Below are 14009 nucleotides of genomic sequence, written 5' to 3'. Positions count from 1 at the left end.
TAAAAAATAGCAACCTGCAGCAAGCTTGGTGATACATGTTGTTTTGCCACTGAAGACTTTGCCAAGAATACAAGCTCGCACTGGGAAGGGAGGGAACTCTGGCGGTGGAGGTGGAGGCTGAAACAGAGATTATGACGGATAACTGTACCATGACTGAGTTTAGATTGATGCTGCTTTGAACAGTATTTCCGTTACATCACAGCATGTCAGCTTGCTGTGGCAATACCCACAAGCAAAGCATGAAGCTAACAAACTAGAGGTATGGTGAAATGGGGTTTAACGTCGTGTCCAAGATTATTGCACTGATGCAGCGACGTGCATGCACGTAAGTGTGTGTGGCTGCTTGTACTAGTCTGGACTGATGCCGATTTATAGTGCTAGCCCACTGAGATACCATGCCGCACATGAATACCCCACTCAGACACAGTATACTGACTCCGAGCCGACCAGTCCTTGTTTCAGCCCCTTAATGACAGGGTAACAACAAGTACCGTATTTTCTTGAGTATAGTGCGCACCCATGTATAATGTGCACCCCCCTCTTGCGGGTTCAATATTTTGGAAAAAAAGAAATTTGAATATTATGTGCAGAATTTTTTTACACCGTACCCTTTCAGCGAAGTCCGGCAAACGAACGGGTGCTGAGAAACTTCGTCAGTACAAATTCGAAATTTGAGATAAAAAATCACCAGACATGTTTATTTACCGTTTAAATAGTATTTATTGTTCTGCTAGGCATTGTTTTATATTTAGGGATTAAGATTACCTTGCGTATTTTCTCGTAAACTAAGCTGGAAACAGCAATCAGCTGTACACACGTTTTCTTGGAATCGACCGGTGATTCGGTCAAGACACACCCAATGATATAACTTTATAAGATTTTTAATGCAAGGATCGGCAACAATTGTATCTGAAACTATTTTATTTATCAGGAATAATATATTCCATTATTTTCTTAATTATATGCAACCTTTACTAAACATATTTAAAATAATAATAACCCTAAGCGAAGCAGCTGACCGCTATTCCCGGGTATTATTTTTTACATGGAACATGTCTGACCAGTCACCGTCAAGGCCCACACGCACGTGATCACGTGATCGCGAGAATTTCATGTTGACATAGAATCGTCAAACAAAAACAAATATGACTTTTAACGAGTCAAAGTATGTCATTTATGATATATGTATCCATTCTCTGTCAACTAAAGTTTGTTTCAAGGCGTCAATAGCGGTATTCTGACCGTGGTTGCTGTTAATAACGGTGAGTTGTGCGATCTTCCGATCGCTTCACACACGATTTCGCCGAAATTAATAAAAACAATATTATAAGGAATTTTGAATAAAATCAATGAAATAAGTTACAAACATAAGTCCAGATATACAAAGAACACTTTTTATAGCCAGACAGTGTAATTACATAATTATTTTGCGTACTTCAGTATGGATTTGTTGACATGTGGTATTCCCGGTGTTTCGTGCTCACGGTAATGTCTTTCCATGGGGGGGGGAAAAACATCCAAACTCATAATTCGTGTATAATGCGCACCCCCTTCTACACAGCTGTGTTTTTTCGAAAAAAAGTGCGCACTATACTCAAGAAAATACGGTACCATCTTTTAACGTCTTTTGGTATGGCGCGGCCAGGGATCGAAACCCGGATCTTCCGCACTCCGGAAGGATGACCTACCACTAGACCACGGAGGCGGTCCTAACAAACTAGAAACATAAGGAGGGCGAACACCTGGGATATATATCTGAAATCACACGCTTCTCACACCTCTAAGGGGTGCAAATCTGCACAGCAGATTGTTGCAGCTTACATAACTCGGCCTCCTTGGCCCCCAAATGAAGCACATTCTCTGGAGGTCTTGCCTATTCTAAAATCATTCGAAGATCTAGGCTATCCTTGAAACTCACTTGGAATAGAGTCACAACTAAATGCTAAAGTTAATCCTTTTTATTTCTTTTTGAATAGATGAATAATTTTCCTGTTCCTTTTCATGTTTTGAATACTTTAGAGATGGATAAAATCAAAACAAAATAATCTAATTAATCATCTGAAACTAATTACTATATGACAACATACCGATGGAGGGTGCACTAGGTTGAACAACCTGTGTATGATGTGGCCCAACACAGCATTATCCTTTGGAGGTTCTGTCTGCTCCGAACCTTCTGGCGGCTGCCACTCCCCGATCATGTTCTACAACAAAAACAGAACATTGCAAATCATAACTACAATGTTTTTGAGTGATGATGAATGAATTGATTCAAGAATCTGCATTTATTAGCCTACACAGATCATTGTGTATGTCTATTTCTATGGACAGTCATTAAAATCTTGAGATGATAAATGTCCTTAAACATTTCAGTTTCATGTCATTACATTCAAAAATACTCATGAAAAATACAACTGCATGCAAAACAGTAAAGAAATATACATTGCATACTTCCAAGGAAGCTGATAATGCACACTGACCAAGGTAAAGATGAAATAAAAGGAACTTTGAGCATGCTTGTGTAAAGTCTGGTGCTATTTATTATTTATTTCAAACTAAGTTTAAAAACTGAACACTGCTAATGTTTCCTCCACTGAAGACAGATGATATACAAAACATAAATGAATCTGGTGTTCTACAGTTCAAAACTAACATCAAGGTTAGCTCATTAAAATGCAAACTTTGTTTGTTTGTTGTTTAACGCTGCACTCAGCAATATTCCAGCTATATGATGGTGTTCTGTATATAATTGAGTTGGACCAGACAAGCCTGTAACTGACATCATGAGCATCGATCCACGAAATTGGGATACAATGACATGCATCAACCAAGTCAGCGAGCCTGACCATCCGATCCCCCTAGTCGCCGCTTATGACAAGCATAGTCACCTTTTATGGCAAGCATGGGTTGCTGAAGACCTATTCTAACCCGGATCTTCATGGGTCTGAAGCATATGAGTATAGTGCTGACAGACCAAGGATCATAATTTGGCAAATCTGGGATATGAACCAATGATCACTTGATCTTGATACAGCTAAGGGACACAACTCTGCACAGTGGATCTGAACTCAACACGCAGCTGTTTTACCTTGTACTCCATGAAGTCCCCTTCGTCCAGCAGCTGCTGTCTCTCCTCCTCCAGGATCTGTTCCAGCGTCGGTTCTGCTCCCTCCACAGGGCTCGGCTCAAACAGAGGCTGACCCGCCACAAACACAGCTGTCCATTCCCGCATCAGCTTGGGAGGCAGTAAGCTGGAAGCATAGAGGACTGACTCACAGACTGGTCCATGCTGGTCTCTCTAGATATTACTGATCTTAAAGTCTCTTCCTATCTTCTATCTACAGTTAAGTAAACAGTATCCTATGATCTTTTACATTGAGACCCATATTGGGGCTAAGGAGTAGAACAGGTCCCAGTACCCTGTGATTATTATTAGAGCAGACCATGTTGGGGATTGAGTGGTAATTTATTATTGTCATACACATTGTGATTGATGCTCATGCATTCAACCACTGGTTTGTCTGGTCTAGACATGATTACATGCAGGACACCTAGATATGAATATATTATTCCTGACAATGGCATAAAAAGACATTCACTCAGATTAAGAAAATAATAGTCTTGGTTCTCAGGCACTGCCCGCATCATCATAAAGTCTGCTGCATGTTTTGTTTTTATTTCCATTTTCCCCAAAATGAAATAATCCTAATACTTAAAAACAATGCGATCCAATATAGCACACAGTTACTTCCCTTTACATGCGCACTGCTTTACTGTGTAGCAAAAAAAAACCCCAAAACACTGCCTGCCCGCACAATATTTTTAAAATATCATTGCCTGAGAACCAATTCATTTATTATTTTAAGCCTCATTTATTTCATTTACACCAAACCCCATGGCAATTATTCTGATCTGTTTCAACATGTTTTGCAACAATATTTCAACATCTGCCAGCAAGACCAGATATGACATCAGTTTGCTTTTTTCTACAACTCTGATTCCAGATAATCAACGCAGTCTTCATACTGAGACTCCCATTAATTCCAATGGTGTTATGACTGTCCCTGCACTAAGATCTACTTACCCGTTAGTGAGTTCTCTGTACTCTGCCACCTTGCTGGCAAAGTCGACCACCTGGTTGACGACATCGGAACAGATGTCGTAGTGCTTCTTGTAGCGGTCTGCTGCCCTCTGTGCTGCGATCTGGTCATGGAGCTCCTTGTCCTTCTTGGTTTGTTCCATGTACTCCAACTTGGACAGTCGAGCTAGTTCCTGTACATCAAGGTTTGGAAATGTAAACTTTTCCGAAAGTGTCCATCAAGTTCTTTTTCAAGTGAGTGAGTTAAATGCTGTCTAAAACAGTATGCAAGTTATATCACCGCTAGTTAGCTTAAAGTGGGAAGATCTCAGTGATGCAGGTTTCAGATGTTTACCACTTAAGGGAAACCGTATGGTGCTGACACACTTATATAAAGTCAATATTACAGGCTAAATGCTAGAACAGTTATAGCATAATTTCAGCATCCTTTAATGCCAGTGTGTCCCAATGCTTGGGGGACTGATGCTCAATCACCACTCTGAGTCTTACAGCTGTATGCTGGTGCTCCTTCGCATACGGTCATACCCCAATGCTTGGGGGGATTGATGCTCAGTCGTAAAGTAACATGAGAATCCCCTTAACGCCAAATTTATATTGTGTTGATGTATGTGCTGTATGTATAATTGGCAATTTCTATAGCGCTAAATGTTGTTTATTACTTGCCCGGGAAGAGATCACCCATTTAATAAACATACAGCTGTATTACACATTGTGTAATACCAAAATGCGTGCTTATGTACTCTCGGAACACGTTTCACGAACAAATATTGAAAGCTCTCAACATTCCTCGGCTTATTCAACGACATTGCGTGTGGAGTTGATAGATCACTGAGAGGAGCTTATGCACACTCGAGGACCCCAGCAACCTTGTTGCTAGGCTGCGGTCACATGGCATTGTTTCGCCGATCGATCTTGCAACAAAATTCCACAAATTACGTCATCGGGTATTGTGACGTTATTGTAAACTTTGAGGGGCAAGGCCTGTTTCACAAGGCGATCGTATTGTAGCGCAACGATGGTCGTTAGTCTAAGTTAAAGTATGTGAGTTGCGATAGTCTTAGCCCTATGATAATTTTGTGAATTCTAAAGGTGGACCGTTGTATGGTATTAAATTCATACGTTTCAACTTTGGACGTGTTTGAAGTATTATTCTGTTAAACTCATTTGGACTATGCCGTGGATCGTGTAGATGTCAGCCTATTCATACTCAACATTATATTTCTAAAAACGTTATAAATGGCAAGTAATAAATAAAATACTAAACTCACTCCTGTGTAAAACCAGTTTTATGAAACTCGTGAATAGTTGTGGTATCTGACTTGCTTTCGCTCGTCAGATACCACAACTATTCGCGAGTTTCATAAAATTGGTATTACACGAGAGCTCGTTTAGTATTCTATATATAGATTCATATACATAGATTGATATTTCACTGGATTATTTTTATCATTTCCCCTTTGGAACAGCATTGTTGGTGCAGGGATTGCATATTGGTACTTTTCTTAAAAACATTCCCCTAAGTTTCATTGTAGAAATAATTTTCTAAGACCTTCCTCACCATCCTCTCATTTGCGGGAGTTGATAAAATCCTGAATATTTTTACGCTTCCCTACTTCGGGATTCCTTTACACGAGGAACTTCTTGGATTTTTTAAAAATCATTTCAAAAAGATTCTCCTTTAAGGTCCTTCGATATTGGTTTCTTCCTCTGCCGGCATGAATCCCCCATAAGAAAACCTTCATTTTCTATGGTTTCCGGCTTATACGTTTTTGACTGATTGCTGAGTCTATTGGTAATAGACGTTGAACTTACATGACGTCATCTCAAGCATGACGTCATATAACTATGGAACTGAATGTCCATTCATGGAAAAGAGATCATTGTAAACATGGCGTCAAATGACCATGAGAATCTGCCACAGATCTCAGATTACTCTACGGATTAGAGTCCTGCCATAGATCTGAGTCCTACATATAATTGTCCTTTCGCAATGTCATCACAAGAAATAGTCTGTTGTATTTCTGTGTTTTGTTGGCATTATAAACAGCAGGGATACCTAGAATGGCTTCACACATTGCAACAAATGCTTTAACCACTTGGCTATCCACTGCAACAACCCCACTGTGTTGTCGGTGTGTATCAGTCTCTCTAACCTTCTTCGTAGTATATGTATTGTGACACATTTATCATCATAAAGATTTTGTTATTCACTCAGATGAAATAATAATTAACAAACAAATCTGACCTTACAGATAGAAGCAGATAGGGCTTGGATGAGTTCAAATTTACGACCCGGATACCTGACCCTACCCGGGTACCCACTGTTGGTCTCAAGAGTTGGGAACAAAATGTCTGATTGGGAATTGTTTTACCTCAGCCCTGGCAAAAATTATTTAGATACATGGATGAAACGATCAGATCATACGTACACTGAAGTTGACTGAAGCTTTATCTTTACTCAAACATATACAAGTCAAAAGTAATGTGTGCATCGTCAGAAAGAAATGCTAATAATAGTGACTTGTAGTGTAACCACTGAGCTATAGTGAGTTTTCGTTATCAAACAATATATCACGTGACTAACCACGGGTCCGGGTAGTCCTATGGGTACCTGTGTCCTACTCAGGACCCACTTGACCCGAGTACCTGAGTTACCCGTCCCAGCCCTAGAAGCAGAATAGTCTCCTTTTGATACTTTGCCCCTATCTTATCACTATCTTTGGGCACATGGGTAGGAAACTTTTCTGTTAATTAAGCCCCTGTCATACAATACTGTCCAAAATAAACCACAGTAACTCAGACTCACAGCTTCTTTGTCCAGAGCATCTTCAAAGTCCCGGAGTCTCCGTTCCTCGTACTGCTTCTCCCGAGTGATGCGGTTGGTTCGGATCACCTCCTTCTCATGCCTGGCCTGCAGCAACTGCACAGCGATGCGTCTCTCCTGCTGCGACTGCCGCATCAGCCGGTTCACCATCATCTCCTCACGCCGAGCTTCCTGGGAGGAGGAGTAAACATTTGTTAAACTAATCTGGAGGAATATACTTCAGGCCAAATCAGTTATTAGATTTTCATCCCGACCTACCGACTACCCGAACACCCTGCCTCACATAATTTTATTGCCCTTATCTACCTACACACCTTACCATGAACATGTATATCCTTTCCATGACCAAGACAAATTGAAATGAAATGAATTTTTGAGTTTCAAAACACTGGTATGTTTTTTTAGGGAGAAAGACCAATCTGAGATTAAAAGAAATGAAATATCAGCGCTCGGACGCCAGACCCTTTTCCTCCTTGGAGCGCTGGGCATTTATAAATATTTGTCATTTAGTCGTGTATATAGATTAATGTAATCAAAAGATATATATGTAAATAAGTTTTTAGTCCTGGGAAAGCTGTATCATATAAATTCTAGCCTTTGGGATGTTTATAATGGCACAATAGGGAAATCATTATGGTTAATCCCAGATTGGAAGCACTCTTGAAAAAGGCATTTTGAAAACCAAATTTCAATACGTTTAAAAATAATCTGGTTGTCTTTTTGAGAAACATGCTAAGGATATGTTACTGTGAAAACATGTATCATTACAGGTGCCTGATGACCCATCTTCTACACCTACTGCACATCAATAGGAGTTGTTCCATTGTATTTTGCCCATAATAACATTTGTCATGAAATACATTTTGTGTTCCCTTGTCCATCAAGCAAATGTGTTCTCCCAATATTCATTTATTTGTCCTTGCCACACTCAACTACTATTCCAGCTATAAATTGTCAGTCATTAATAATCAAGATTGGACCAGACAAACCAGTGACTGATGTTATGAGCTAAGTCCTACACAGTCAGGTTATGATGATACATAATCAACCAGTAACCACCCGATCAATGTAGTCATCTCATATGACAAGCATAGGTGATCTATTCTAACTCAGAATCCCCAATTACTGTATATCGCTGTCTATAAGGCGACCCCCTTGTAAAAGCCTTCAAAATTGATGCTAATTTATATGCCCCCATTTATAAAGTGATCTGGAATACACAGGGACCAAGCTTTTACTTCGAGACAACCGAAAGTAAAACATATAAAAATTGACACAACGGTGTTTGACTGTATATGAAATAAATTAGTAACCATAAATCTAGCACTTGGGTACAGCTGTTTGCTATATATTGTTTATGTATTGAACAATTTGCCCAATCACCGTCATTGCTCCTGTGCTCGCGATCACGAAAACTATATGTTGCCATATAATAGTCAAACTACAACAAATAAGACTTTTAACGAGTCAAATTATGACATTTATGATATGTATATCCATTTTCTGTCCGACCAATCAGAGTGTCACTTACCAGATCATGAAAGTGACAGTCGGAATCTGATTTCTAACCATGCAATCTCGAAAACTTTAACACAGGGTATTCAGAACGATAGTTACGGGCTTAACGACTGAATCCATACAATCTAGACCATCTATTAGCCATTTCAGAATGTTCTTTGTTCATGTTTCAAATATTTAATCGAGAATTTGTCAAAATATATTTCGAAGTGTAGTCACCAATTTGAAATTAGTGCCGTTAAGCACGACAAAGCTGCCTTCTGATTGGCTAATGTCAGCCATTCCATTGGTCGGTCAAAGTTCACGCAAGGTCGGTCTGACGTGACCCGTAATAGGGTGTCCTCAGATCTTTGTTTAGCAGTAGCGAGAACTAAGATCTGATTTTAATGAGATTGGCCTGGCGATATACAGTATTGAAACTGATGTCAACTTTTTTCAAATGTAAAATACAATGAATGATGCAAGTTGCCAACCTCCTGTGATTCATGCGACTTCATCTGATCCACCAGGACCTTCCTGCGCCGCTTCTCTCGCTCCTGGCGGGCATTCGAGTCCTCATGCAGCCTCTTCCTGATCTTGCCGATGTAGTCATCATTGGAGGTTGGCTTGATCAACTCGATAGGGTCTACATGTAGCTTGTCATCCTCCCGACTCACTAGGTAGGCCACATCAAAAGACTCACTGGAAGAAAGGTAGCGGTTAGTTGGAGAGAAAATTTTTGTCACCTTAACAATATCACAACCATAACACTAGGACTGAAATAATTTCTTTATATACACAATATCATATGTTTTATGGATGAAAACAACCTAATAATGGATTGATAGCAGCCATAGGGTCAAGTCTGCAGGTAATTGTAATATCCACACTTTAAGTGGTAGCAGGATCGCGAGGGGTACATGGGCTTTTATGCATCCAGCGTTAGGTTTTATACCACAAGCTGAATTTATCTTACCAACCTGTCTTAATGTGACAATGTAAAAGAATTAACACAAATTCAAAATCAGCTGTTCGATTGAGCTGAGGTTAACTTGTGCTATGTCACGTGACTTCCATTGACTCGGAAAAAGTGTGAGGCTTTTTGCTTGGAAGCAGGGAATAAGGGATTTACTCTGCCTCTCAGAAATCCACGTCCAGCTTGTATTGCTTGTGGCGGGGTATAAGAGATTTATCCCCCAGCCTAGAAATGTATTACTCTCCAAGGCGAGTTACACAGTATTTTATCCAGATCACATGGACAAATCAGATCTCATCATTCTGACATGGAGGTATGACAATATCATTTATGACCTTATCGAGATGGCAGGATATTGCATCTAAGAACGGTTAGTCTCCTAATGCCTGCTGAGACCATGTGCATTCTCTATCATTCATTACATAAATTACAGATATGTTGCTTACTGTAAAATATGTAACTACTATTAACCCAATACACTCATGTGGCCTTCTTATACAGTGACTGTAGCTTAGTAAAAGTTTCATGTGAATATGGATGAATGTTGTCAATTTCCCTGACAACACAACTAAGAATATTTACCTGGAGTCAAGTTTAGATGGGGGCAGAATAGTCTTCATTTTCTCCTCAAACATGGCAATGGATGACATGGCCTCCTACAGTGATACAGGAAATAATAATGATGAATAGAGAAGGAAGATAAAAGCGAGTGAGTATAGTTTAATGTCACCTTGAGCAGAATTCCAGTTATATCATGGTGTGTCAGCTTTACTGTAGGATTAAAGCCTGAAGTGAAGGTCTCAGATAATTAAATGAGACCTTTCTTTTACTCAGATACGATTCTTCTCCGTGTGATCTGATGACTCTCTAATCAGCCAATCAGCATCAAGACTTCTAAGTTCAAAGTTTGTAATATCCATGAGTTCTTTATAAACGTATTCGTTATAAACATAGTTTACTGTACTATGAAGGGTACTTTTGCATTCTGTGTGAGGTTTCTTGTGCTAAAGTTAAGATTTCTGAAATGAGGGTAAAGAAATGAAGACATATCGTTTTAAAGCTGACATCTGATGACAATAATTTGGATGATCAATTTCTTTATTACAGTTGTAATCCATACTATTTTGTCAGTAAAATGAGTGTTGTTAATTGATAAGCAATAACTATCTATCATACCTGAGCTTCTCTTCTCCGCTTTATGTTTCTCCTCAGTTGCATTGCTTTACTTGTCCGATTAGCGGGTGGCTTGGGGATCTCGACTGTAGCTGCTCTGTGATAAGAGAGTAACATGGATTAGAAGGTATAGTTTGAATAATATTTTTGCAATATCTGTTTGACATTTACATTAAAATCACATAGTGGTCTGACTAAATTTGTCACCTTTTTAACATATCTGCAATATTTGTTCAACATAATAAAAACTTTTCCTCTCCAAGAATTATCCACAAGTGATCATTAATGTCCAAGGGAGGCTACTCTTAACGTTTTCCAATGAGCCTTGTTCCAATTTGCTCTTTAGACAACCACAATCACCACCAACAAACAATCAAATGCCTTATATACAATTACACTGAAAAGAATGCAGTGATCTAGAAAGTACATAGATCACAGATTCATTGTTGACCACATGTATATTCTTTCAATCCTGCTTTTCTTTCTATTTCATTTTCCAAAACTTTTATTTAAAATCATGCTTACTGAATTTTGGCAACCATCTCGCTTTGTTTTGCCTTGAGCTGCCGAGATCTCTCCAACAGTGCTTGTCGCTGTTCCTGTTGTTCTTGCAGAATGCGTTCCTGTTCTAAAAAACGCTCTTTGAATGCAGTCTTTTCCATCTCTATCTGTTTTTCATGGAAGCGACTCACGAGTGCCTCAAGGTTCAAGTCTGTTTGCCGAGGTGTTGCGTGTTTTAGACGCTGTGTTAGAATAAAATTTATGACATAAATAAAGAAAACAACACATATTAATCTAAACAAAACATTGAAAATACTTAAAACCCAGATAAGATGTGAGTATCACTATTCTATTGGAAGTCGACATATCTGATCTTTATATTCTCAAATTTACTCAATGCAATTAAAAAACATCTTATTTTCCATTCCACTTCTAACTTCTATCATCCTCATGCAAAAACATGAAAAATAAATACAATACATTAGATCTGCTTTTAGAAAAAGTATACAGGTTTCTAGTATCAGAGAATATAGCATCATATTCCTGAACCAAACAATACCAATTTTGAAAATTCTTGTACATGTACCATAGACAGAACTTTACAACACAGAACACAATTAAAATAGTAATAATAATCATGATAATGTCTATCGACTCTTTTCTTTGACATTGCTGAATAAGGCTTGCAAAGGATTACAAGAATTATTGCTTAGAGATTGTCCTACCAGAATCCTGTGTCCGTAGACATGCTTGATGTATCCTACATGCCAAGACCAAGGATGAACCCTACTTTAATCAATGATACTTAATAATTCATTATCTAATCAGTCTCGCATTGTGCAACGCTACCCATCTGAGGCACCATCCAATCTGTGTCTTGTTGCTGGGATACAACAGCCGACAAGACAGAAGGGGAGATAACTAATCTAGGCTGAGAAATGAATCCCATGACAGTTGCTAAGGTGATGATTACCTCATTAAGGAGGGTTTACTGGCAATCACTATAGATTGCTTTGCCATTATGAAGCCGAGCTCTGTCTTTTGTAGGGATGACTTTATGAAGAAACATTTATTGATTATTGCTCAGGTAAATGGAAGAAAATTGTTCCTGGCAGTTTATTGTGCCATTATGCTCAGGTGTCTGTGGGGATAAAGTACCTGTTTGTATATTTCGGTTTCAACAGCATTTAGTTTGGCTGGAGCTGCTGGCCTCATAGTTTCCATGGCAACACCTGTCAGATTGGCTTTCTTTTTATTATTGAGTGCTATGTACAGCTGGTACATGATCCGTGTTGCCACACCATGTCGTTCTGTCATGATATCCCGAGCCACATTTGTGTCAAATGGGATGCCAAGCAGATGCAAGACGGGTTCGATGCGGGTGAAATTATTGAGTTTTGAATCTGCCGTTCTGGAACATTTACATCATCATAAATATATGTCTGACACAAGAAATCAAAAACATTCTAATGAGCAGGGTAAATATGAATCCAAATATTAGTAAATGAACATGCCTGAAAAAGGGTAGAAAGAATTATAATGCCATTTTTAACATAAATACCTGTACATGTATTATGTTATAAGAAATTTAACAAGCTTTCTTTAAAAAAGTATGTTTTTTGTAGCAACAGTCTGAGACCTAGGCATTAGTCTGAAAACCTAGCAAAATTCCAATCTGTCTCATTAACTCTGCTAATAATCATGATAAGTTTACATATTACTAAACAAATCTGCTGAAAAAGCAAGTTAGCGTTTTAGTTTCACAAACTTGGGACGTAGAAGAATGTTACAATTGAGAACTTACTTGCTCTGAGAAAATTGGTCAAAATCATCTTGAAGTTGATACTTATTCAGAACTTCACCAATCAAAAACCCTGAAGAGAATTGTCTTGAAAATCCTCTTTGATCTGGAAAATGATTGCATGCATTTTATTTATATTTCACCCAAGATGGTTCCATATTGATGTACATAAAGTGAGTGTTATGTGTGTACATTCAGTAAACACCAGAACCATAAAAAAATATTTTATTGAATTATTCATATTTCAAAGCCAGGCTCTAATACAAGACCACAATGCTGATTGGTTTCGTCCGAGACAATACAAATACAACATAAAAGATTACATATTTCAATAATGTTATTCAAGTTGACGAGGTATCACTGTTCAAAGAAGTAATTAAGAGCTACGTGAATAAATGATTCAACTGGCATTCACGTGACATTATCTCACAAAGCCTAAATCAAACGATTTCCATATAGATTCTGCGACATGATCAACATTAATTTGCTGGGGGTGATACTACTCGTTCAGTCCGATTATTGATCAATCATTCATGTGTGCAGCAGCTTCTTCACACAGTCCTAATTGTGCCTTATCTTTATGCAGATGTTAATCAGTTGGTTTGGTACTAGGCCTATACCACATCCAGGATGGGTGTTATCTAATTTAACAGGAAGTCGCCAACATATAAGACACTTGAAGCTTGAAAAATATACATAATTTTGCCCTGCGCCTGTTAAATGCCTCCAAATATGAAGAAATTACAAAAAGCAAGATTTTTGTGTTATTACTGGTACCACCGGGACACAGAATGCGTCCATCTATCAAACTTACCGACGGGCGAGGATATTGCAAGCTCTTCATTGAGCCAGTTAACTAAAATATCGGTCATTTTGATATTTCAGTTAGACCGTACCCCTTCACCCTGTCCACAATAATATTTCTACTTTGCTTTGGACTCGGCCATGAGCAGGTGTTTGGGGAACAAGCGTCGCTATGGCGACCGTAACTAGACTGCCGTATTTTGGTACATAATATGATGTACGACATTAAACATCCCGGATTTCTACCTATATTCTTCTTAGATATCAACCAATCTCGTATAATATAGACATAATTGTATGATAAAACAATTACATTTATTTTCCTAATGAAATT

General features: G+C 38.6%; 1 protein-coding gene across 2 annotated transcripts in view; it reads right to left on the bottom strand.

Moving 5' to 3' along the window:
- The window catches only part of LOC124135650 (sperm flagellar protein 2-like), a 46239-nt gene extending 32389 nt beyond the window's left edge, over positions 1 to 13850 (bottom strand). For both annotated transcript variants that reach the window (XM_046501085.2, XM_046501088.2), the window contains exons 1-12: positions 13686 to 13850; positions 12875 to 12977; positions 12229 to 12481; positions 11095 to 11312; positions 10573 to 10666; positions 9979 to 10052; positions 8915 to 9122; positions 6906 to 7094; positions 4085 to 4272; positions 3089 to 3251; positions 2088 to 2204; positions 15 to 117 (exon numbers count right to left, since the gene is read on the bottom strand). In XM_046501085.2, the coding sequence (XP_046357041.2) occupies positions 15 to 117; positions 2088 to 2204; positions 3089 to 3251; positions 4085 to 4272; positions 6906 to 7094; positions 8915 to 9122; positions 9979 to 10052; positions 10573 to 10666; positions 11095 to 11312; positions 12229 to 12481; positions 12875 to 12977; positions 13686 to 13743 (1768 nt within the window). In that variant the 5' untranslated portion in view covers positions 13744 to 13850. The remainder of the gene's footprint in view (positions 1 to 14; positions 118 to 2087; positions 2205 to 3088; positions 3252 to 4084; positions 4273 to 6905; positions 7095 to 8914; positions 9123 to 9978; positions 10053 to 10572; positions 10667 to 11094; positions 11313 to 12228; positions 12482 to 12874; positions 12978 to 13685) is intronic.
- Positions 13851 to 14009: the final 159 nt, after the last annotated feature.

This window comes from Haliotis rufescens, unplaced genomic scaffold (genome assembly GCF_023055435.1).
Source record: "Haliotis rufescens isolate VD_foot unplaced genomic scaffold, xgHalRufe1.0.p SCAF_2, whole genome shotgun sequence".
Lineage (NCBI taxonomy): Eukaryota > Metazoa > Mollusca > Gastropoda > Lepetellida > Haliotidae > Haliotis > Haliotis rufescens.
Note: the sequence above shows the minus strand (reverse complement) of the source record. Positions and strands in the feature narration are given on the sequence as shown.